General features: G+C 40.9%; 1 protein-coding gene across 2 annotated transcripts; it reads right to left on the reverse strand.

Annotated features, from left to right (window-relative positions):
• Positions 1-3,547: 3,547 nt before the first annotated feature.
• zbtb20 (zinc finger and BTB domain containing 20) lies at positions 3,548-25,231 on the reverse strand. Of its 2 annotated transcripts, none has more exons than XM_070917739.1 (4): positions 25,123-25,231; positions 9,851-9,998; positions 6,921-8,447; positions 3,548-4,718 (listed from the first exon to the last, which is right to left on the reverse strand). In XM_070917739.1, exons 3-4 carry the CDS (start codon positions 8,425-8,427, stop codon positions 4,183-4,185), a joined length of 2,043 nt encoding a protein of 680 aa, XP_070773840.1. In that variant the 5' UTR covers positions 8,428-8,447; positions 9,851-9,998; positions 25,123-25,231; the 3' UTR covers positions 3,548-4,182. The 2 variants fall into 2 exon arrangements, with proteins under 2 accessions (XP_070773840.1, XP_070773841.1); XM_070917740.1 differs by lacking the exon at positions 25,123-25,231 and adding an exon at positions 12,672-12,795.
• Between the last annotated feature and the right edge of the window lie 1,847 nt (positions 25,232-27,078).

The following is a 27,078-nucleotide window of genomic DNA, read 5'->3' on the forward strand; positions in this document are numbered from 1 at the left end:
AAGATAAACAAAACATGAACAGTAATATATTTGAAACACAATACAAACAGCTGCAGGCTCAAGGCTATTATCTACTTTTCAATATGTTTTGTTCTGGAAAATATGCGAACACTTTGCAAACATAAAGTCTAGACTTTTTTTTTTTTTCAAACTAACAACTAGAAGAAGCACGATTGAGATAAGGACTTATTTTCTGGATAATGTTGCAACTTTTCAACAATTTTTAAACCGACTGTTTGCAACACTGAGAAAAGAGAATTAAGCACCACCACGAGTAGCTGAAGCAGTATAAGGAATATATAACTATGGACAGTGAAGAGCATGTGATGCTAATGCAACAAGGGAGGGGGGGGGGGGGGGGGGGGCTGGGTATGCTATAGCATGTTATGACACACTGGAGAGAAGGTTCTTCCCCTTCCGAGCCTGGTCTGCTATCAAACACCTTATGATACAAGAAGTCAACTGACAATGGGACGAGTTATTAGCCCTCATCCAGATAACGTTGAGATTGGCTACTTTTGTTATTCCAAAAAAAAAAAAGATAGAGAAACAATTGATAGTGTAATTCTGAAATCAAATATTTCAAAAAACCAACATCGAGCTACTTAACCTACTATTTAGACCAATGATACCACAAAGCTGGTTGTACTCATCTAGCTACAGTCAATAGTGCATTTGATATATGTGTTTACACAAAATATGTAAAATTTAGGTGCCATGAAGGAATGCTAATTTACTGAATACATACATTACACTGAAACAATTCAATTAATGTCTCTGCCTTTGCTTTCAAAGAAGTGATGATGTTAGTTTGGCAGTGTTTAACTTGGTACTGAACAGACAACAAACACCAACATCATGAGCTGTGTGCCATACATGTGGCAGTACTGTTGGAAAGAGATCTCGGCAGTTGCTAACATATTCTATTTAGTGCATTGTCTGTTAAGGCATGAGATTACCCTCCACGTGCTGTGTAGAGACAAATATAGCACTAGCATGCAGCAATATTGCCATCCTGGCAACAACAGCTACAAACAGGAACCATACAATTTAGGCTTATATGCACACCATAGGAGACAGGCCCAATCAAATGTTAAATAATGTGCTACTTTTACTGTGGACTACCCTCGCACTCAATCAATATATTTCTCATGTGCGGTTAATATTTTCTTTTCTTTTTTAGCCGAAGAGAAACCAGAATACAGAATCTCCCCAGGTCTCTCAAGTTCATCCCTTGCCCTCCCTTCATCCGACTCCACAGGGATCTCAAATCTAGTAGCAATTATATGAAATTTAGCATCAAAAATGCCCGACATAACTTCTCCAAAAGGGTACAATGAAGTCAACAGTACGTGACCTACCTAGGCTTCAGTCAAATCTCAGAACAAGTAAGTTACAGGTGCCGTATTAGCCCAAAAGGTTTGGAGAGCTGCTTCTCATAGTACCTGCGTTGCATATTGCTAAGGAAGCCCTACAGTTCAGATATACCACTTATCAACAGTTTGATTAGGCTATATACCACACACAGACACTCACAGACATACGAACACTAAGGAAGGGACACAACTGTGTACAATTGACAGACAGATATCAAAGAAGCTGCATTCCATCACCTCCCCACACCTTTAAACCCACAGAAAGTTGTTCTAGGACACACATATCATTTATGTTACACACACACACATTATAAATGTATTATTATTAATAATATAATAATAGATATTATTATGACCTCCGCCAACGGAGTTGGACGGGAGTTGTGTTTATTATTACTGTTGTTGTTTCACTGTTAATGTTGTTTGGCTTGGATGTTCTTGTAAGAAAAAATCTGTCTGTTTCTAAAGAAATGCAATTGAATAACTGTTATAGGGAACTGACTCCATAAAAGAATGAATTCAAAGGTTAAAACATAGATGAGCACACGTAATGGTACATATTTAAATAAAAATAAATGCTTGCATTAACACGGCACGAGTATATACTGAAGGTAACTGCAAGCAATAACAAAAGCCAAGAACCGCTGAATTACTTGAATGAATAAATTGAAACAAAGCTATTCTATTACATGTGAACTCTACAACCAAATGTTAGATTTAAAAAAAAATCCTCTTTTCTAAAACTATAATATCTCTGTTAACAGTAGTGCACTTATTGGTTTAAGCAGTGCAACATATATGCAAGAAAATAATGCAGTCCACTTATCAAGATTTAAAAAAATGTTTTTTTTTTTCCTTTGAAATTGAATAAAAGAAAATCATAGAAGTTCATTTAAGGAAAATGATTAAATATTAAGCACAGGCATTTTAAGAAAATGTGCAAAGTAGCACTTTGTTTTTGTTTTTTTTAATCTACAGCAGGTCTTTATAAGACCACTGTATGCAGTTATTCTTTTAACAATACAACTACGAAAGTGTTTGCTCACACAAATGAGCAAATCCTTCAGATTGCAGTTGCAGGCAGTTGCATTGTGTGTGTGTGTGTGTGTGTGTGTGTGTGTGTGTCCTATTTTGAGTAAAAAGCAATACAAAACAATTCAAATATCAGAAATGAGCCTTAAGTGATGTGATGCATGGATGACAACTTGCGCACACTAGCTTCCAAATCTATTCTGTACATGCTGTGTCTAGGTTTTTTAGAAAAATCAGGAATGTATACTATTGTCTAGAAAGTCCATCTGCAACTTGTGGTATATCATGAAACAGTGTGATTTCAATGGAGCTACTTGTTTTGCTTTGAGACTGTATTTCCTTTTCAAAACGTTGCATGCCATTTGAGCCTTCAGGGAGAGCCAATACACAAAGAGTGATGCAGTTAGCTCCCACTTGCTGAAATGGCTTTGCAGTAGTAATGAACAGGTTGTACAGGGGTTCTAGGGTCAGGATGGCATTTATTTCCAATTCAAATTTGATTCAAATTAAATCCCTCCCTCTTCAACACTGTTCCAATCAACAACTAGCCTAAACCCCCTCCCAATATATTACAATTCGATTACCAAATTAAAACCATGTCGGCTACTCAATAACAGCTATAGTTAAAGTGACAAATTCTTTTTTAATCTACATCCCATAACAGTCAGGTGCAAGTTGAGGAGCAGCAATTATGAAGGAGAGAGTTTAGTCGCATATGCCAGCCTGCCATAACTGTGAACGATAAAGGCTAAAAAAACCGTCAGCAAAAGAATCTTTCTTTTTTTCTTGTGTTTTGAAATGGAAGAGGTCTAACAAGCCTTAACAGTCTTTTTAAGATATTAGTGGCAGTGTATGCAAATGAGTTAAACTCCAAACTTCAGAAAAAAAGAAACATATTTTTGCTCAAATACTGTCCCATCAACACACCCTAATTTAGTAAACGTAATCTTAACCATCAAAATGCATGGACAACAATTACAAAACATATGAGAAATATTTGTCCCTGTCACCACGGACAGGAAGTTACATTTCAGTAAAATGATTGAAATTGGTACCTTGACAACAGCTGCATTATAATCCCTTAATACCATAGGAATAAATAAAACCCACTGTCAAATTAACTACTCTCCTTTTTTTATTTTATATAAGAAGGCAATCTTGTGACCATCAGTATTTTTAGAGGGAATATGTAGCCCAACCCCAGAAGATTTTTTGTTATTGTTGTTGTAAATTATACCACAGTAAGCTTGGACATCTATAGTTTCCAAACTGGTCAGTATGGGTTCACAACCGCCATGATTTATGTTTCATGGCAATGTACACACACACACACACACACACACACACACACACACACACACACACACACGCTTGGACAAACGGACAGACACATGCAGATACACACAAACGCTCAAACATATATGCACATGTATATTCATTCAGACATATCTACACTAAAGGTGTGTTTGTGTGTATGTGTTTCTTTCGTAGGCCTTTCGGTAGTGTTCAACACATAAATCAGTATTTTAGGAAAGCATACATTTAGAGGCCTGTAGTTAGGATCCATCCAGTAGATCAATATCAAACTACTAAGCCTTAAGGCCACCATCTTTTTTTTCTTTTAGAATAACAGAAAAAAAAAAATCTTTTTTTTTTGGGAAACTTAATGTGCCAGTGTCTATACTCATTACTCTTCATACCTCAAAACAAGAAAAGGAAAATCTAGTGCCATTTTATTTGTCATTCTTTTTGAAAGAAGTTTATCTATTAGTACTTATCCATCGGAGACATGCATTCGCATGTGGTCATTGAAGTGCTCCATTTGGTCGAACTTGGCAGGGCAGACGGAGCACACGTAGGTGGTCCCTTCTTGGCAGCTCGCTTCTGCAGCTACACCCACTCCTGTTCCAACCCCAGCCCCTACTCCAGCACCTCCGCTCACTGGCATGGCGAGGGCCACCACTCCAGCTCCAGGCTCAGGGACAGCCATAGGGATGGGAATGGAGACCGGGCCCGGGGTACCTGCGCTCCCCGACAGCCCGGTGATGGCGCTGCCTGTGCTGTGCAGGGCCATGTGCCTCTCCAGCAGGGTCTTGTGTGAGAACTTCTTCTTGCAGATGTAGCACTCATAGGACTTCTCTCCACGGTGCAGCCGCATGTGGACATTGAGAGAGCTCTTCTGGGTGAAACGCTTGTTGCAGATGCTGCACTGGTAGGCCCGCACCCCTGTGTGTGTCACCATGTGTTTGATTAAGTAATCCTTCAGGGAGAACGAGCGCCAGCAGATGCTGCACTGATGAGGCTTCTCACCTGGATGTACATGCAAGACAAAAGCATTAAGGGGAAAAAAGACACATTTTGAGGATTTTACAAAATATGGGGGAACTTGTGCAGCAACATTGGACGCCTGAAGCCAGCAGTGTTTTTTTCCCAGTACAGGAACATACCTCAGGCTAGAATTATTTAGACCTGTATTAGTTTGTTATGATGCTGGTTCCACTAGATGCTGTATGCTGCAGCTTTGTGAGAAAAGGCTTCCTATACAAAACTGATATTTTATGAAAATTCATAGAATAGACACAGAAAGACACAGAAAGGTGGAGCTACGAGGATAAATGTGAAAAACACACCAATGTTGTTTCCCATACGATGATGAAACAAATAATTTTGCTTCTATGTTTATTCAGTTTCTTAAGATATAGGCTCATTTTACAAATTGTCTCCGCTGACATTATGGGCTGTAATATATGGACATAACAGGTAGAGGAAGAGTTTGACTACACAGCGAACAGGCAAGTTGTATCATGCAAGTTAATGAAGCTCTGTGTATCTACTGTTTGCTGCTGCAGTGAGTGAATTAATGTGGTGCTACCTGCTTTGATTTAATGAATCAAACCAACCATTTATACTTTTACTTTATCACTTTTTTTTGTTGCTTGACCTGCTCTACAGGAAGGTCAGAAGTCTGGGTTACAGATCAGCAGCATTGAGTTAGCACGTATATAACAGGTATATTTACTGTCATGCTCTTCTTCAGGGCAGCAGATTTGCAATACAGTGACTCATACAACTGAAAAGCTGCCTCTTTTGTCTCTGACTGATTTTTGATCGTAGCCAATGACACATTGCCTCTGCTGCACATGTGTATCATGCAGTAGTACTGGGTGTGTATTCTACAAATCCATATTTTGCAGGAATTTTCATTCTTTTGTAATGACTGTTGAGGTTTTTCTCACCCTCATCTTGCATCTTAAAAACAATGTATGTTGTGTATGGTAATCTTATAGGGACAGTAACACAAAATTATGCTAAATCACACTGACATCTCTGTTAGTTTTTGAATAATATTTTTTACAAGATTGAGTAAAGGTAATCCGTCAATGGCTGCCGTGGGACCTTCAGATCTCGTTCATGGGAATGATCGATCAGTGACTCTGCGCCGCACAATTGTGTGAGTAAAATAGGAAATTTGGTTGGAAATAGCTTTCACAGGTGGCTCTGGCCAAAGCAATGGATTCTAATGAATAATAATGGCTATTTGAGTGGGCAATTTTTATGAGATCATCTAATTATACAATATCTAATCCTTTCTTTCTGTGATGATGATTTCTACAGATTGATAAGGCTGTCAGTGCTAGAAGAAAGCAGCGCACAGTGTAATGATGTGCTGCATGAGTAATCCACTGGCATTGTAAGTCAGATATAAATGATAACAAAGATGCAACTGTGACCTAATAATGGCATTTTTGAGGCTTTGATTTTATACATTTCCAGTATAAAAACTACTACTTACATACAAAAACTATACACTATATGTTTCATGTACTAATCTTATACTGTTTTACAGTATTATGGGGACCAATGTTAACTGTAACTTTGTATTAAATTTAACAAAGAAAAAGCTAAATTATTTTTCAAACAGAGACTTAACTTTTTGTTTTCTGAGATGTTCTTGGTGTTGTGTCAAACTCCCCACTGATTTGTGTTTTCGCTTTCCTTAACCTGAACCCAGCCTTAACCTAACCACAGAGGGCATGGCTCCACTAAACACTATTCGAAGGAAAAAGGGACTTCGACATAAGACTGGAGTTCCAACATCAGTGTGTATACTTCATTTTGTCACATTCTCAGTGTGAACAAACTTCAACCTCAAACTGTGACGGTACACATAGTATGTAGTATGTTAAAGGGACACAGCTCCATATTGCTTTGTAGTCATTGCAATAATATCATGTATTCATGAAAATGAATACCCTTTTGTCTGATATTGTTTTGTATTATGATGAAGAAACATTACATCTTTAACATGTTATGAGCATTCACGTCACTTTTTTCTTTAAGGTTTTTATATAATTCAAATAAGACCTTTGATGTTAGAGCCTGTCACTAACCAAAAATGTTTCTATAGTATTATTACAAGTACAACTACAAGTACAGCTACCACCTACATTAACTGTGGACAATGCAATCATTGAACTGAGCTTACTAACATAAAAAGACATTTTGACTTACCAGTATGGACAAACATGTGTTTGACGTAGTTCTGTTTAGCAGTAAAGGTTTTACTGCAGAGAGTGCATTCATAGGGCTTCTTTTCCCCCGGGCCAAGTCCTCCTGCAACCTGTTGCTGCTGAGCTGGCGCTTGCTGTACCGACATGGGGTTCGGGAATGATGGCATTGCAGGGGGCGGCACTGCCACAAACTGTGGTTGCTGCTGGCCAGGAAGGTAAAGGAAAGACTTGTTGTCTCTAGCCGGCTGTGTAGGAAAGAGTGTGGGCAGGAAGGTGCTTCCAGCTGTGCCCATCACTTGGGAATTGCTGGTCACGGTGAGCGGCATCCTCAGATTGCTGGTGTGTGATTCTGCCTGGCGCATGTAGTGCGGGGCACTTGGCAGGGACTGGGACAGGACTGAGTTTGGCAGGGGCTGCATCATGCTACTGTCACTAGTGCTGTGGGATATGTCCCCGTCCTCTGTCTCTTGCACTTGCTCTGGGGACGAGTCATTGACTTCTATATGCACTGGACCTTCACCTCCGTCCCCGCCCCCGTCTCGGCTAAAGCCCGTCAGGTACGGCTGCTGCTCCATAGCATCTGGCTCAGTACTGATGGAGGAGCTCACCCCTGAGTCAAAACTTTCAACCTTGGATTCACTCTCTACACCCTCAGTATGGTCAGTGTCCTCTTGGCAGTCCCCCAAATTATCGTAGCAGCTGTACTCATCTTCGGCCTCCTGCTTTATGTGCATCCCTCCTGTTTGTATGCGTACCGGTCGGGGTTGTTTGCGGCAGTGAGTGGACTCTGCTGTGGAGATGAAGCGATCGACCTGTTGAGATCTCTCCTGGATGCGGTTCATCCAGGGCGGATCTTGAGATTGCTGGTCCTTCTGAGTGCTGAGAGTCGGATCGTAGTTTGACGTCAGAGGGTTAATGTACAGGGGACGCTCGCGGGTGCCATTCTGCAGAGAGAGGCCAGGGTAGGAGTACAGTGATGTGTATGCACGATCCATGCTTTGCTGTGATGTTGCTTGCATATAACCTGACTCTGCGTCGCTGCTGGGCCCAGAGGTGCCAGACTCTGGCGTGCCACGGGGTGTTTCCTGACCAGAGTCTCCTGGTATAACAGGGAACCCCCCCGGCCCAGCCAGGCCCACATTCTGGGACACGATGCGGGTGCACTCATCAATGACGGTCTTGATCTGTAGGATGCTGGCGGCAGTAAGGATCTGCAGGGCCTCTGACTGAGATACCCGCAGAATCCCACTGTACATAAAGTCAATCAGCTTTTGGATGGATTGCACTGAGACCACAGAAGGGATCTCAATGTCGCTGTAGCCCAAGAGCAGCTTGTCCTGAAAGAAGGGGCTTCCAGCAGCCAGCACGCACCGGTGAGCACGCAGCATACTTCCATGGATCCGAACAGTCACGTCACAGAAGTGCCCACGGTTGCGCTGCTCATTGAGGGTCTCAAGTACAGAATTGCTGAAGTTGTGGAGATTGATGTTATGAATGCGCTCGGTCATCCCCTTGCAACTGATGTCACCTGCAAGCAGGAAGTAACAAACCTGATTTAAAAACTTTGGCACACACAGTCGCCTCATTATTCAACTGGATTAAACACACACACACCGGGGCGCCTAATATTAAGAATTTCACAAAAAAACGAAATTTCTTTTCACTTACAAGAATAATATATTTCCTTTGTTGGTTGACAGTGTTACTGATATGTTAGGAGTAATAAAACAGTGTTATTCAATAATTAAATATACACCATGTAATAGAATATTCATGAGCAAATGCATCACAAAAAGAAGCTCTCTTGCATGCAAGGAAATTTCCTTTAGCCTTATGTTAGAAAACACAACCATGTCACAGTACTACAACTCAAATATATGATAAGTAATATTGATTCTTATAATAAACAGACATAAGAGTGTTGATTGGAGGATTCCTAAAATGATAATACAGTTATGGTAATTCAAATTTTTTTTTTCCTCAGTCCAGACTCATAATATTAAAACCAGACTCAAATAATTTCAACATCTGAGCTAAATTTGTCTCTTGAATCATCGTGGTTTAGAAATTCCACATTGGCATGGTGAAAGACAATTAAGATGGTTCCCATCTAATTATTACAGTACAAGTTCCCCTCTTACAGTGTGTATGTCTGGAATTCCTCTAACCACCATTGGGTGGCGCACTGGGCTCAGAGGACAACAGGCCTCTTTTGTTAGCCATGTGTTCACTTTGATGGCGCCTCCTAACTATCCTTGGAATACACTAGATGTGACCCGGCCGATCAGTGTGTAAGATAACTTAAGATGCTTTTCTCCCCAGTTGGGCGTTAAAAGAAACAAAAATCTAAATCTAAATTAGACAAGTAGTAAGTGTAAGAATTATGCAAATTGTGGGTTTTTATAATTGCTGTAAAATGAATTTCTTTTGCATATAAACATTCTTGACTATAATCTAAGTAAGGCAGTCGACCTTATTTAAATGATTTTTAAACGCAGCACTTTTCTCACCAAGATAACTTCCCTTATTTTGATTCTGGAAACTGTACAAATCCATGTCAACATTTTTTATAGATAATTCATTTACACTATGTCTGTCAACGAATAATAAATATATTTATGGTGACGAAATGTCAGAATACACTCACAACACATAACTTAACTACTGTATGTGTGAAAAAAACTTGAACATGTGGACAAATGCTTTATAATTTGGAAGGCCGTTTCATACTGAATAGAAATAAATTGGTGGGACTAACAATAAAACCATGTTTGATTTGTTTTTCCAGATGAAGTAGAATTCAGCTAAAATGTGCTGCAGAAGCAGTGCAACAGTGTTGGCACAAAGTATTAATGCTTATTTCCAGCTAAGTTATTTGTAACTTAAACGTAAAAGGAAAAAAATCAAAAAACGAAGCAGGCTAGTACTCACAGTTAGATGACGTTTTGTTCCGAAGATGCTTGTGTGGCTGGTGATGAAGTGCGGGTCAAGCTTCAGTTTGCTGGTGGAGATGGCTGATCAGAGGCCAGGTGTTAGGCAAGGCTGTCAGTCCTCTCTGTCCAAATCATGTGTTGCTCTGCTACAGTGTTTGGAAGGGGGGGGGGGGGGGGGGGGGGGGAGAAAAGACAAAGACAAATCTTAATGCCACATACTGCCTCGTCGATATTGCCACTCCCTTAATGAACCCTGAGCCACAGTAACACAAATATCTACCACCGACACGCTGCAACAGATGTGTGAAGAGTTTTCAAAGCAAGACGAATGGACGTTCCTGTGTGCACATGACCACCGATTACAGATCAAGATTTAAAATAATATTGGCATTAGAGCCAGTTCTTCTCTCAGCAGTTATCTGAGCCGACCACACCCTTCCAAAGAAAAACGATCGAAATTCCTCATAAATCTATGCTGATTAAATATTTTAGAAAAGGTCTCAGTCACACTCACCAAGTGTGTGTGTGTGTGTGTGTGTGTGTGTGTGTGTGTGTGTGTGTGTGTGTGTGAGTGGACATGCCTGGAATCTTTTTTCATTTTCAAATCCACAAATTAAACCAAAGACAATATCCAATACAGAGCGCAAAATTAGAAGTTGTAATAATGGAAAAGAGTTCCAAATATTACACACACACACACAAGGCATTCATTGAAAAACACAAGAAAGGCATTCAACAACATTAAGCATGTGACGAGCTGGTTTAGTGACGCTGAGAAAGCCTTACACAATTGCCCTTATACTGTACACACCCATTAGTATGCAAAAGTTTGACCTAAAAGAAAAGGAAAACTGGAAACAAAATGATGTTAAGCCGACCACATTAAAGTCACATTCTCATGGTGTCATTTGAGGTCAGGCAGACTAAAAAAATGCACCGAACCAATGAAAAATGTCCTTACAATTTCTCTCTTATTAGTCCCACACTGGTCAAAGTGCCTTCAAATATTTCAAACCAATAAAGCTTTAAAAGTGTCTGGAAATTACTGTGTGTTGGGATGTGAATATTTAGCATTACATTTGAGTTTGGATCATAATTACAAGTGTGATCTGGAAATAAGAGTTCAGTAGCTGTCACGCTGGCTCAAACACGAACATCAAGTGCTCTCTGTAAAACGCTAGTAAGTACAGTGTGTTGCTGAATGAACAGATCGGGGCTAGGATTTGACCAGACCTGCATGTTAATGTTGACACGTTATTCTTTTACAAATCTCAAGTGCTCTATCAAAGAACACCTCCCGCTTTGACACACTGAGGTAAAAATCTTCAGATGAAAACAAGTGACCTTTTTTTTGCATGGAAGAAGAGGGATCACCTGCTGTATCAAGGTAACAGATACATATTAGACCATAAATATGCCTCCAAAATGGTCAAAGAAGATTATGATGTTATCTGTAGCTCAGTACATAGAAGCAGAATATCTGGGAGGAAACCAGAGTGGAGGGGTTAAAGTGTAGTAAGTGAAACAGTTGTGTTCACTGACTGCTTTGTGTCCACAGGCCCCACTTTGAGAAGTAGTGCGGGCAACGAGATGTGCGCTTGTTTTCTTGAAACGTCCTTGTCAAATGACAAATTTGCTGATTTGATATAGACAAGTAATAGCGTGTTTAGCAGCAGAGGGTGATCACTCGATACTGAGACAGATCGTTCTTTGGCACTAACACGTGCACACACACACTGGTTTGTTCTTCTGGGCAGGACAGAAAATATATTTTACAGTGAATTCCTTAACCCCTAAATCTAAAATCAAACTTGAACCCTTTTCTCTCACCTTAGCTGTGAGCGTGACTCTAACAGTAACCTAAAATCCCCCAAAAGAACCCCTTCAGGCCTTTTATTATAGACCTTAACATAAGCCTGATCCCCAAACAAGCCTTGTTCTAATACCAACTTAAAAACCAGAACTAACCAACACCATTAACTCTACTGTAGGTGTAACACTTGCCATAACCTACCCGCTGAAATAATTCAAAATTGACATAGTCAAAGTGAAAACTAACAAAAATGTCAGAATTTCAAAACCTTCACTATAACGCGCTGCACACATACGTTTGCCAAAATGCTCGAATCCATTACAGTGGCAAATATTTGACCTTTTTTCTATTTTCCAGCAGGGGTTAGCTTCAGATGTAACTGTATTCTGATGCCATGGGGACTTTATTTTTTTCTTTTTACTGTTAGGCAATGCAAACATGTATGTTTCCTCTCTGGCTTCCCTCTCCCATCCAGACATGTAAATCCACCTGCCTAAGGGGTAAAGTGAGGTGAATGCTCGCAACAAAGGAGCAGGCCAAGGGAAGCAGGCTTCAGTTGCCCAGACTGCCACTCACAACAGTGATTCCATTTTAGCCGTGACACAGTGGGTGAGCAGCAGCCAGTGCCTACCTGCAGTGAATTCTAATCAGCCCAGGGGTCTGTCTCCCTCCCTCCCTCCCTCCCTCCTGTACCCTGCCTTGGACTAAAGGGGCTGATGATCCTTCAAAATTAATTAGATCCTTGTAGGAGGCGGCCATTTTCTTTCACTTCCTAACTCTCCCACCCAAAAAACACATTTTTGAATTAAACTAAATTCTGGGTGTGTTTCTTCCCTCCTCGTATTGATCTCGTTCTCCGTGCGTCTCTACCTGTTTCCTGTTTCATCACGATGGAACTCTCTCGCCGTCTTTTCTTCCATCTGTCTGTCTGTCTCTCTGTCTGTCTGTGTGTGTGTGTGTGTGTGTGTGTGTGCCCCCTCCTCTTCCTCCCTCCCTCCCTACGAACCTTCCCCAACACCCTCCGCCCCTCTCTGGCTGCCTCCATGCTCCCAGCTCTGTGTCTGCCTCTGTGGAGTTTGCTGTCAATAAATCCCCAGAGGTCAGTTTGTCTGCTGGAAATCAGACACAATGCTTCAGACCGCCAGTGCAATGCTTGCTCTGCTGCCGCCGCCACAACAAAGACTGAGAAGGGGAGGAGGAGGGTGGGGGAGAGGGGGGAAAGAAAAAAAAAAAAAAAATTAAGACAGTGGAGACGAGGGTTGCAACTTCACCAGCCAGACTCCAGGTTAATCAGCTGCCTATATTAGGTGGCAAGCTCATGAAATACACTGCATCGAATTGGACATTAGTTAATCAAGGGTGTGTGTGTATGTGTGTGTGTGGGGGGGGGGGGTAAAATGGTGAGGATGGGGGATGGGGTTGAGAACAGACATAAGAGGCGTGCTTATGAAAGGAGCAGTATCAGCCATGTGAATAATATACATCTTGAATATGCAAATAGTGCTTACAACACACACTACAAGCATACATTCAAGGCCCTTGGTGCATTTAAATCCAGAGACAAAAGGGGCCACAGGGCATTGTGAAAAGCTCATGTCCATGCATGTGCATACAGCATCTCCATGAATCTGATGCAGATTTGCACTTATCCAGAGTGTTTTGTGTTACACCTAATTAATAGTAATTTATGAGTTTGTTTGAAACCTCTACAGCTTAACGATCACTGTCCAACATTGTAATTATTAATTTCAATCATCCATTTAGTCCAAAGTGCATTAGCATATAAACTACCAGAAACCATGCTTTAATAGTATGGTTTGGATACGCGATCTAATGTAATTTAGCATCCAATGTAAACATGTGGCGAGCACACTGAGGGATTTTAAGGAATAATCGAGTGATGAAGTGTTGATGTGACGAGTGATAACTGAAGGTGTGTTCGATAAAGACATTTCCCTCCTCTAACAAAACAATATACGGCTACACTTCACTGTAATCAGTCAACATCTCAAACTTTGCGGAAGAAATCAAATTAAACCTCAGCTAATGCTATTGTGTCTCGGTTCCCTTCGATCAGCACAATTAAAAATTATTCTTTTAGGTAACTGAATATTCCTCTCCGCCCAGCAATGTTGTGTTGGCTGATTAAATCGCAGTAATTTGTCTCTTATTACATTTGAGTGTTTGAGTGAAGCAATTAACAGGTAAGGTAACGAATGCACCTAAATCGCGCACACACACTTCAGGAGGAGCGGCGGCAGAAAACACCTCACAAGTCTCAAGATTTAATTGATTTGCCTTTATAGCAGTCACTGAAAATCATCAACAAGCACACGTAGGCTGTTGACAAGTTGAGCCAACATTTTTTTTCATTTTCCAAACTGCATGGTGTAACATAACCAACGCCTATGCAATAATTCTGAAATGTGTCTAAGTGAACTGATGATAATTATACCATGTATGGATTACATTCTGAGCAAGTGTTATCCGGACATGAAACGTCTTGCTGAACTTTGAACTGGCTCTATAACACAAGACGTAGGACCAGTGATTCTTCCCTCACAGCCACAGTTTCGGTTTCAAACTCACCATCAGGGACAGTTTGAAACATGCAAACACTGTAAAATAGCATTTCATTAACTCACAACAACACTCTTCTTTTTTTCTGTTGTGAATGCTCTCTTACTCGGTCAAAGCATCGTCAAGTAATTACAGAGTACCAGTGTAATGTTATGGCCACTGCTCAATTGAATAACTGTATTATGCTCATGCATTTCTGTGCATCAAACACTAACTGGAGCTGTTGTTAACTCTTTGTGGTGCCCTAAATTTAATCTGACTCTACATGTTTAGTTCCACTGCCACAAAAAAAAATCTCAAATAGCGCAGCAGATCGATGTGATAAAACATTCAGCCCAACAGAAAGCCATTCAAATGTGACAGGATGTGCGGCTTTCAAATAAATTCCTCAAGCAAACAAATAACAATGCACACTACAACACCACTACACAAGTAAAGGACAGTTAAAGTCTTTTTTGACAGGACAGCTTGTTCAACTTCGTCATTTTCTGTCAAAAACACACCCACCACCACCCGTTATCCATAGCAGCTCCTTTGTCCATTTACAGATGGGAGGATAATCTACTTCTAATATACTTTTTTCAGAGTGCACACAAACATTTCATGAATTAGTGTAATCAGTAAATGCCCCATGCTGCATTTTATGGAGCTTCCTAACAGAGCGTGGAGGGAAAAAAGCCACTGTTGGCTTATGGCCATTAACATTATAAAGACGGTATCTCTCTCACTTTGGTGGCGGAAAGGACGCTTCAAAGAAATCTCTCAGAACTGGCAAATGGCTGTGCTTTTGTTAATGAGCATTTGACCAAAAAGAACCATCTGACTACTCATATGATAGTCTCCAAAACACCTCTAACCCCCGAAGCAGATAATGCTAAATTCAAGAGTTATCATTTAGGCACAAGTGTCCACAGCAACTGCCTCTCTACAGCTACTACACACGTCGAGGACGTTTCGCCTCTCCAAAAAAGGACCTCGCGGGCCATTAAGAGATCTTCATGAACCCACAAAGATGCTCATATAGGACTTCTCTGTCTATTACCAATGTATCATGATAAAGGGCAGCTAATTAATTCTGCTGGATATGAAATATCAAACATACAACTCGTATGTTCTCTGTCTGCCTGGACGATTCATGAGCAAGATCTCAACAAGTGGACCATGTAGTATAGAGGGGCTGTAGCACCTTCATGTTTCTGAAAGAAAACAAAGTATCTCTTGATTTTATGTCCTTGGGAGATAAACCAGAACAAAGATGCTTTGTGCTGAATTATGAGAGGATAGTGTGGGACCTCTGCTAACAAGTTCTTACTCTGTAGGCAACAGCACAGCCTCTGGATATGTTTAGGTTAAGTGTATACCATGTTTGTCGCTAGAGAGACCAAACAGAACGAAGCCACACTCTCACAGGAACAGAATTTAGAGGTAGTTCAGGAAACAGAAAGAGAAATGGTGTTACATAAGGTTGAGTTTCATATACAACACTTACAGCAAAGGTGGTCTCACACACAGATGTGGCCAAACAGCAAAGAGTCTTAAATTAGTGAACTATATATAGTAATGTAGTTATGATATTCACTCTAATGTGTCAGATAGGTGATGATATCTGGAATCAAATAGAATTCAAACGTGACATTTTGAGTAATTTAACCACCAACAGTGCATTTACTTCATTATTTGCTCATTTGTGAATGAGAGCAGCCTCAGAGTTCTGCACCATGTGTTTCCTCAGCAGCTGCACGAGGGTGAACGAGCCAGTGCCGAGGTGGTCCGGCACAGAGCTGAACTTTCACAAATGCACGAGGGTGCTTTAAGCAGTTCAGCACAACCCTGCACTTTCTGTTAGCCGGTCTGTGCTTCGAGAGTAAGCAAGCTAGCCCCTCTCCAAGAATCTGGCAAGGTCCATACTTGCCTTTTTTGAAAAGGGTTCACCAGTCTACAAAAAATGACGTGCTGCAAAACTGTTAACATGTTGCATATTAACACCACAGAAGTAAAGGAAACAGTGAAAATGGACTTTGCAAAGAGGTTTTATGATGTAACATATTTCATCAGCCTGTAGCTACGGCAACAACAATGCACATGCCATCGGGCTGAGCTAAAACTGAGTCATTATTCAGGTAAACTAACGATATCTGTGTCTTCAACTACAGATTTAGTTCATTATGGGAATAAGATATTAAATCCAGATGTCTGGATACAAATATTCTGTGCTTATTTTCAGCCTTATGGATGTTAGCACTTTTTAGTGTATTTATAGTTTGGCAAGCTGTTGTGTTGTAAATACAGATTATATATGTCTCATCAGCTCGTTTGACATATGACCCATCTAAAAGTGTAACGCTGACACACTGAAACACAGTCGACCACATGGGTGCCCTATACACACTTTCACCAAGTGCTAGCACCTCTGGTCCAGTGGTCTGCAGGGTTTAAACACACCGCAGTACTGTTTGAAATTAACAAACGTTGGCAGAATGGTAAGGTTTTCTGTTAATCCAATGGGGAGGCTGTGCAATCTAACCACATTAGGAAACTTTATCCATACAATACTGTGTTGCAAGATGAATTTGTTAAGACAGCCAACTACAGAATTTCACAAGAAATGAGTGAAAGGCCAAAAAGTCAAGATTTTCCCCCTTTTAGTAAGTGTCAATGGCATTCTAGCAAAGACAAGTATGTGGAAATTTGAGATGAATGATTGCTGCTTTAATAAGGCGTAATCTATAGATAGTATCAGCTAACATAGGGCACGTTTAACAGGTAGAGCCATTTTGCAAAACTATATCCAAACATACTGTAAGACACACACTGTAAATACGTCTTTAGAAAAAAACTACTAACTCACCGACACCCACCCCTAAAAACTGATGACAAGAAGTGAACATACATGAAACCACAATCATTTATGTGAACTCCAACTTACAACACGTGTGACACTGCTTATGAGCTTCACATGAGCCACATTTACCAATACTGAATCAGCCAGAGTGCTCATTATGCGTTCGTGTAGCACTCGCAAAGAGAAAAACAGTAAAATGGTGTCAAAATGTTAAACAACATTTTCAAAATGACACTTTTTTTAATTTAAGGCTGTGCTTTGTGCTTCGTTGTGTGAAATTCTGTTGTAAATTAGTTTTGCAGGCAGGTTTCCTTGTATTACCCAAAAGGTTCAGGAATGACTGCTGGAAAAGACTATGTTGGTGTGGTTATACTATAGTTTCTAGCATATTTGAAGTTATGCAGATATTATACCTTTCTCTGTTGCAAAGACATATACTGTGTTTTTAAAGGGATGTCTCTTGGGCTGTGTGTTCGTCCCTATTATGATTGGTAAACGTTGGTGTCCTCTATGTACAGAAAGCAGAGTCACTACAGAGCAGCACCAGGCGGAGAGATAACATGACCCCCTTGAGCTCCGTTTATGATAATCATCTGGCCCCTTGGCCTCGCTAATGCACATGAACGGTTGGTCAGCGTGGTTTGTTTGAATGTAGCAGAATGATTATCTTTGATGGTAACAATCTATAGCTCAGGAGCCCTGGAGTGTAACCTAAGCTCATCAGCTGTTTCTGGTTACATTACTATAAAAAATCATGCCACATGGCTGAGAGTATTTTCAGCAGGCCCAATCATAAATGTGTCATTTGTAGTGTCATGGGTAGCCAGAGAGGTGAAAGAAAGTTCACGCTCTCCTTTGATTAAGATTTTTCACTCGTCTTTGTGCAACAGAGGGTTTTTATGTTGAGTAAATCTAATAGTATACCTTTAATGAGTAGCTCCTGTCACCTCTGTGAGTGTGTTTCTCTGTTTGTCTGTGTGTTAGCCCTGTGACCTGCCCAGGGTGTTGCCCTGCCTTCGTCTAAATGCATGCTGGGATACGCTGAACTGACCCTGAACAGAAAGAACGAAAAAAAAGATTGAGTGAATGAATAAATGTTGAGATACTATCCAGCAGCAGAGCCTGCTGCAGTCAAAGGCCATTAAAGACATTTTGTCTGAAACGCATTTATGCCAGTTCACCGATTCATAGAAATTCTAAAAGAAAACTAAGCTTAATGTTAGTTTACGTAGCAGCTGACGCAAGGTATTTTATTTTAAGTTCTCAATTAAGTGAAAAACAGTGTGCCACCGCTGACACAAGTGACAACTATTACAATGGTGTACTAACCACCAAAACATCTCCTGACACATGGACTGCATCTGTACTCAAAATGTAATGCAGGTGTTACAAGAGCTGGTGCTACCAGAATGATCACACTGATTCTTTTTCTTTATCACTGATAAATTCCAAACCTACTGTGAAACCAGCCCAGCAACTCTGATAAAACTGAACATTTGTTTTGGCATTTGTTTGTTGCTGAACAGGTTACACATGCTTTTACTTTTGTCACGTGGACCAACTGCCGTAAACCAGTCTCTGAAGATAAAACATTCATTTCCTAGTTGTTAGCCAAAAAAGCTGTTAGCCCAATCCAAATTAATAATGATTTCCAGCTTCTTGAAGGAGTCTATTTTGAAATCTGTCTCTATCAAGGTCATTTTCAGGGCAATAAACAATGTTGACACTATCAGAGCAGATATTTCTTTGATTTTCATGATAAAAATGAAAATTCAACAAGAAAATTCTTTGTACAAGAATTTCTTTCAAAAGACAAAATGTCTGACAGTGATTTCCTGCAGCTGTATTAAAAATGTAGTTGACAAAAAAATAAAATAAAATACTGTTTTAGATTCTGGGGAAATTCTTTAAGGTTCCAGCAATCTTCATTTTATGATGAAACCACACAACACAAATACTATTGGGTAAATAATTCCCCCTTAGTTTACCCATTGCACAGTGCATACCGATGTACCTTGAGAAAGACTGTGCTCAACCTTAATAGTTTGGCTGCTGTGAGTGCTGTTTACTGGCACGAGGCTTAAAAAGTCTTCCTGAAGCCAAGATAGAAGCAGAGAATACACAGCACTCCTTCTCTGTAAAATAGATGAAAAAGTTACTGAAGACACTGTTACTTTTTTTTGTTTTCTTAAACCCTGTTTAGATACTTTCCCCCATCAAACCAGGCAGTGATCTCACCATGACTTGTAGAAAACCATATGGGTAGCAGGGTGAGCTGAGGACACACATGCACCTTGGCAAACATACAACTTCGCTATTAGAATCCAGGATACATTTTTCACATCAGTTGAATGCCTGGGCCTGCCGTGTGTGTTTACAGAGACGTTTAAATGCTCGTTTCATGCAACAAAAAAAGGATTATAGCTTACATTATTACAAGTTGCAGTTTTAATTAAGATTTTTACTTGTTGTAAAGGTCTGATCTTATAGCTCAGTTTCTCAAACATCTGACTTTTAATGAAAAGCTTTAAAAAACCAGCCGAGCAAATATAAAGAAGCATGAATCAAAGGTCTGTTAGCAATTTTAGCAAAGGTAATGGAAACTCATGGTCACACTCGTAACTGGATTGTGTGTCTACTGTATATACTGTATATGTATCAACTGCATATATAGACAGATATTAAAAAACTGACAGCTCAAAATTATGGATTTGAATTGAAAAGACAAAACAGATCATAATGAAAACATTTTTTAACATTTTATGATAGCGATACTGTCCGAGGGTCTATTAATTCTGGTGCTGTACAGAATCTATGTATAAACCATAAAGTATGTCACAACAGGCTTATCCTGGGGCAAGTGTGTGATGAACAGTTCCATTCATTTTGTATTTATATGTATATTTTGGAAATATTTAACGGTTCATCTGCATCAACAATGTCGTATTTATCATCAAGCTATCTGAGAAATAAGGACATAAGCTGTGTTTCAGAAGATTTTGTAAAGTTTTAGAAGCGAACAAAAGCTTCCTGACAACAGCATGGCACATTCGCAAATACTTATTCAGTCTCAATGTGTGCTTTCATTACGCATTCCTGTGATACTTGCAGGGAGGGGAGATTCCAAAACAAAAGTCCTTTGAAAACTGAAAAACATGCCTTAAAGTTTTCTACGTGCTGCATGCTCGGACAGTCGTTGGGTTTTGAGTGAAATTCAGTTTTTAAAGACCAGTCTTTTAGATTCTCACTGCCAATTTACAAAAAGGGGGAAGTATCTTACAAAATCCTGCTCAATTAATTGACAAATTGAGACAATCTGCAAGTATGGCTGTCATGGAAGTCTTCTTTAAGCATTATGAATGCATCATATTTAACTGGCTGGTTGCAAAATAAAAACATTTACTTTATTCCAAAATTGGCAAAATGGTCACCTCATCAATAAACAAGATACATGCCCACCCCCCACCCCCTTCAACAAGGAATATTATTTTCCATCCTTGCCTTATAGCTGGAAGGAAATCACCATAACTCATCGTAACAGCATTTATTGTGTTGCATAATGCACCTAAAGGGGAAATTCTCTCCTTAATTAAAAAAGGCAAACTGCACGGATACTCAATAGGTTTTGCAATTGTGTTATTAGTATTTTCAAGGGTAAAAAAATAATATCATGTGAAAAGAAGCATGTTATGTGTGAAAAAGGTGCTTTGTGGGTAGAAGGATCCAAGCCAGTTAGCCAGGAGGCAGTTAGCCTGCCAATAATCTCTAGTTTAAAAACCCTTGTATGCTAACAATCCACCAAGGTAGAGTCTCTAATGTGCTGATATTTTAAATGATCAAGAGACAGGAAGAAAGTAGATAAGTATGACATGTTTAATATAAAATAATGTGAGACTTCTGTGAAGCTTTAGAAGTATGTGAGCTTTTAAGGTTGCCATGGTAACTGGGGACTCAAATGCAGTATTACAGCTGCAACTGCTGTAAAAACAGCAGCCTTTGCAATAAACATCAGGTGAGAAACTTTATGCGTTCTTCCTACACAAAACCAAATCTTTAAACTTAAAGTCTATTAAAGCCTTTAAGGCTATGCTGTAGTTAATTATAAGACTTACCATTAACTTTAAGATGTGCACCTGAAAACAGTCTCAGTTGGCAAACACATCAAAGATTAGTTTTGCTCCATGGGGGAATATTCTTCTAATGAGTATTATGCAGGAACAAAAAAAAGGGGGAGAAAAGGATAAACACTGTCTGAGACAAAAAGGCCAAGCAGTTAACAAGCACTGTGACATTCTGGATGCAATCCACAAAGTGGCTCGTTATATCGATGGATCTCTACTGCATTCCCAAAATGGCTGCCAAATATGTTCAACTGGGGTAGACAAAGTGCCAGGATGGACTCAAGTGCATATTTTTTTGAGTGAGTCTTTTGTCACACTATGGTAAAATACCCTACCTGGAATTATAAATTACAATATTCATTTTACTTCATCTTACTACATGCAAGAATTTACATCATTTTATTATTAAATTGCCAGTGGATGCTTAAATTTGCAACCAAATTTACACTTTCTACATTTAAATTATAAGTTAAAATGGAATAAAATTTTACTCAACAGTATACATGGCAAAATAACCAGCACTGCATGATTCAGTGGACTGAGGTGAATTCCACTAATGACCAATATTACATGCTCTCTCCCGTCCTTTCCACTTCATACTGACCAATAAACCACCAAAAAAATATTTTCAAGAGAATTGCATGAAAACAACATAATGAACATATATTTAATTACGTAGGTTATGGGCCACCAGGATTGCCTGGTAAAAGCCTGGTGAGGATGGCTGGCTGGTGTGGGAATAACAACAACCAGAAATGTGGCATTGCGGAGGCTTCAGAGAGATATCTCTATCTTGTCTATTTGGGCAGCAGTGCCTTTGCTGCGCTTAAAAAATTATTTGGAATACTGACCTGCCATCTGTGTGCATGTACAGTACACGATGATTGTTTTTTTTGGTTTATGTCTCTTCCAAAAGAAGTACTCATTACATTAGTACAGCATGGTATCCTTACGCATTTTCACTTGAGTAAACCCAAATGATCAGGTGGGAGAAAATGTGCGAAAGGAGTGACTGAATCAGCTCGGAACATTTCAAAATTGAATGCTACGGACACGTTATGTCAGTTTGTTGGTCAATAATAACTAGCTGAATGTGAAGAGAGGGTGACAAGCTACAGAGGACGAGTGAAGGATGGCGAAGCCAAAAGAAAATTGGGATTGATTGCTGAGTGTGGATTAGCTGAACACCTCTCTCCCCCCTTTGCCATCTTCTGAGAAGGTCTGCAGTTTATCTGCTGGGTCTCCTTCATATAATAATGAGTTTCCTTGGTCTGCAGACATGCTCTTAAATATTCATTAGTCATGGGTGGGTTTTAGCCGTGACACAGAAAGCGGGCAAATGGCGATGGCTCAAACACTGTGAATATTAATGTACATGTGGAATATATACATATGAAAACTCATTAGTGACTTAACTGAGATGAAACTGGGCACCTGATACTCTGGACTACAAACACTCCCAAGGCACATAATGGCTGTCTCTCTTTCAGCAGCTGCTGCACACCTCTGTGCAGATAAAATGAGAGTTTTTGACATGAAGCCGTGGTGAGAGCTCACTTACACACAAGACAAGTACCCTCCAATTCATCAAACAATAAAATGTCCAAAAATACAGGTATCAAGTTTACGTGGAGTTTCTGTTCAGATGAAGGGCATTCCATCCAGTGTACGCTTTCTGACAATATAATTTTCACTTTACTCACCCACATGCAGCCTGTCAATCAATATGCTCCGATTCATAGGACAGATTTATAATTATGCCCATCTTACATCAAAGTGAAATGCTGCCTTTCTGCTACACTGGGCTGCACGCTCAGCTCAGCTGTGTGTTCTCCAAATGTGTCCATTCAGAAAACAAACCATCCAGTGCAGCCATCAATTACATAACCAAGCCTATAGGATTGCAGCCCATTTACGTTGTGGAAACATATTCTGAATGAAAGCAGGGGAGAGGAAGTGATCACAACAAAAGTGAAAAGGGATGCACAATTACGTGGTTAAAAAAAACCCTACATGCACACACACACACACACACACACACACACACAGGTGCACACATCCACAGACCGTGTCTGCGCTGGAGGGGGCTGGACGCAGCGCTGCGCTCTCATGCAGCCTCCTCCGTGTCAAACCCGGGACCGGCCCTCTTGTTTGTGTCTACTCGCGTCTTCTCACGGAAACGGCTCCAGTGACCACACCAGAACCAACCTCTGACATGACTAATGTGTTGACGCAAAGCTATTTACCTGCGCACAACTTCTGGGCTCTATAGGCGAGTCTGTGGCTCTCCATCAGACACAGAACGTGTTGTATTGTAGAAACTCAGCGGCGCTCCTGACGGACACAAGAACATGATGTATTGCTCTCTTTATCTGACAAAAGCCGAGCGCTTTGGGACAACATCTGTTTGCCACACAGACGCATGCACGCGCGCTCTCTGTCCCTTCCTCGGCCACACACACACACACACACGCGCACACGCGATCGCGCACAGATGGATGGAGCCCCAAAGAACAAGACTGACATGTTGCTCCGGTTCAACTCCCCGTGGCCCTTTCAGCGAATTTTGGGGAGTCATTGCTCCATTTATTTTTCATTGCGCTAACACTGAGCACATACACAGATTTTTTTTTTTTTTTAACTTTATCCGAGAGGTGAAGTGCCTCCACGCTGCCGTCTGATAAGCAAGAGCAAAGGAATCACGAGTTCTCCATGAATATTTTGCAACAAAAACGTCTCAAAAGGCAGGCAGGAAGCGTCTCTTGCAACTTTAATTACACCAGAGCATGGCCCCAGATCTAGGCCACCCTTGGCCAAAAAAACATCCCCAAATCGCAAAACATTCTTACACACTGTAGGCTACGAGTAAACGCGGATTGCGACAATTAAAGTGATCGTTCATTTTTGGAGAAACATGGCACCAAAATCCAGACCCAGAGTCCCACCGGATCTAGTTGTGATTTATCTCAGAAACTGAACCTGCAGTATTGTTTTACCTTCACACACACACACACACACACACGCACACACAATATTAGCCAGCCTTTCCTCCGCCTGCTGAACATATCTTAATGTAACCCCATCTCATAAATGCCACGCCGTATTGATATTAATTCATAAAAAATGTAGGCTAGACATCTGTCTGAGTATACGCGCTGTATGAGCCGCTGCTATAATGATGGATTTCAGACATCAAAACCATCTTTTCCGCCAAGTTCAACAAACTGAAATGTATTTAAGACGTACATTTCTAGTGAGAGTATGTTCTGGTGGTTAATTGCAATAAGGAAACGCGTGTCCCTCTGATTCAAATAACTGACCTAAAAGCCAAATGCGCACGTCGGCTGCCACAGTTGTTCCGGGCTCACAGTGTGTAAAATGTGAACAAGCAGCCTGCGAGCATCGCTGAGGCTTTTGGCTGATTGAGAGAAACAGACCTGTGAACACAGTTTGACCAGAGTATTGTTCTCAAGTGTCCCCTGCCCCCCGGCTCACGGGCAAATCCGAAAGTAAAGGGCTAAAGGTAAAAGGGGGCATGTTGAGAATAATGACAGATGGGGAAACTTGCGTCATGCCAGGGCAGCGCGTTTTTCTAGTCGAATATAAATGGACAACAAAACCCCTAACATGAAGGACTAGCTCCACTTCATCTCGTACGCTGGCGTCACATTTATTGAATGTCTGAGATCCTCTAAAGAATGAAGTTTCCGATTATGTAGAGCTTAATATTTGCTTGGTGAAGCCAGCCACAACTACATGGAAGTCAGTGGTATTTCATGCATATCATCCCCCTAAAGTCAACGAGCATGTTTTAATCTCTAGTGCGGGAAATTCCTCTTATTTCTCCCATGTAATAATAGCGTTATACATATTGTAAAGACCCATCCCTTTTCCTACTTTTCTCAATTTCTTACCTGCACTTCGAAGCTCGTTCAAAAAGTGGCGACAGCGTTTCCACGACTCCCCCTGTTTTCCCCCGACGAAGCGCGTATAGTTTGTTTTTTTTAATATGTTCCTTTACTTTGTTTCATTTCTCACTTCCATCTTCTTTTCATCTCATCAATAAACACACGCTGCAGCCTACCTTCATAGAGCAGCTCGGTTCAAGTGTGCCCTCCCATTTTTTAACTATACATCGAGTACTTTGAGGGGTGGTGGTGGCGGAGGGGGGCAAGCAGGCAGGCAGGCAGGCAGACACGCCTTTTCACTTAAAGCTGCTATTGGAAGAACAGTGCACTGTCTTGGGTTGGATCAGAAATCCGTCAACATTATTGTGCCCCAATCGCAGGGAGCACTGTGGGACGGTGAAACCGGCTCCATTATGGCTCTCTGGAAGTGGTGGGAGTTATAGTAATAGTAGTTGTAGTAGTAGTGTTCCTCCTACTCGAGGTGTTTAAGTTTGCTCCTTCCTGAGCAACACAACACTTTTATAAATGGAAGTCATGGTGCGTAACGAAACCTGTAAAGGTTGAGGTTTGAAACAGGTTCGCAGCGGGAGCGTTCACTTTACCCATGAATCCCACCTTTTTGATTTAGTTCAATATATATATATCTATATATGTAGCTGTATAGATATATATAGCCTATATCTAGTTTTATTGTGGTGTGGGCTCCAACGCTTTACTGTTCAGAATATCAGCGTTCACAATTGTGAATGAACTCAAATCTATCCCCAGTCTGGATCAAAAGGACAGGGGAATTGTCAGTTATGTGTCCATCATGCGTCTGAACTTTGCATTGGACGCCGCCTCTGCCAGTACAGTGAGCCAGCTGCGCCGCGGCCTCTGATTGGACAGCGGCGCCGTCGATCATCTCCGGCACCAACAAGCTAGATTGTCTGCCGTGTCTTCTACTTTCTACGCATTTCTATTTTCTCATTTATTTATTTTTTAACGTCCCGAGCTGACCTCGAGTTAGCGAGCAGGGAAAAAAATTCGTGCCGGTTCAGCCGGCCAATCAGATTTAGTAGAGCGATTGCTTTTTTCTCTTGTTGTTGTTGATTTTTTTGTGTCATTATCCAACGCCTTGAGATATATTCTGGCTGGCATTGAATAAAGCAGTAATGGGTCATGTGGGATCCCCCCCGCACCCACCGCCTTAATGCCCCCTCCCTGTCTAGACAGTGACAGGTGTGCGTGTGTGCGCACACGCTTGTCTGTAGTTCAGATCAGAATAATGAACCACGCAGAGGGTAGTGTCTAATAGATACTTTCAATACATTATTTATGTGTGATCCGTGTGGAGTCCACAGGGTGGAGGGTGTTCAGTGTAGGCAGCCCTGCATCTTGAAAGACAAGCTTTTACTGACAAAGAGGTCAACTAAGGTTACGCTCGATCAGCCCGTCTGATAATAAACCGTCCTGCCTCCTGAGCTGCTGCGCGTGAAGGGTGTGAAAAACTCTCTTTTTTTCGGAAAAACTGCACTCTTGAACTTTGCTTTCACAGTCCTCCAGCTGTACAGGGGAGACAGAGGTGTCGCTTCAGACAATCGCCATCTCTCAAACTGGGGTAGGCTCCATACGGATATTGTTGTGTGAGCACCGTGGTGAGCACCCAGGGCACTCAGCTGACTGTGCGCGCCATCTGCAGGACTGGGATGTGGATTAATACCGCGGGTTCAACGGAGGACACCCCTCCGTCACTGCTTTGACCTACATTAACCAGGAACACCGTAGGAACACCGCCACCGGCCTTAATGCGCCGCTTTGCACTCCGACAATGAAGCACGTTTCAGAAATGCTTTTAATATTCATTAAAAGTCAGAATTATGTCATGTCAGGATCATAATCTGGCCGTCCCGAATCAGCAGAGCCGTGTGGTGCACACGCCTCCCCGGAACACAGTTTCAGATATGTGGCTTGATTAACATG

The sequence above is a fragment of the Enoplosus armatus genome, chromosome 13 (genome assembly GCF_043641665.1).
Source record: "Enoplosus armatus isolate fEnoArm2 chromosome 13, fEnoArm2.hap1, whole genome shotgun sequence".
NCBI classification, from domain to species: domain Eukaryota; kingdom Metazoa; phylum Chordata; class Actinopteri; order Centrarchiformes; family Enoplosidae; genus Enoplosus; species Enoplosus armatus.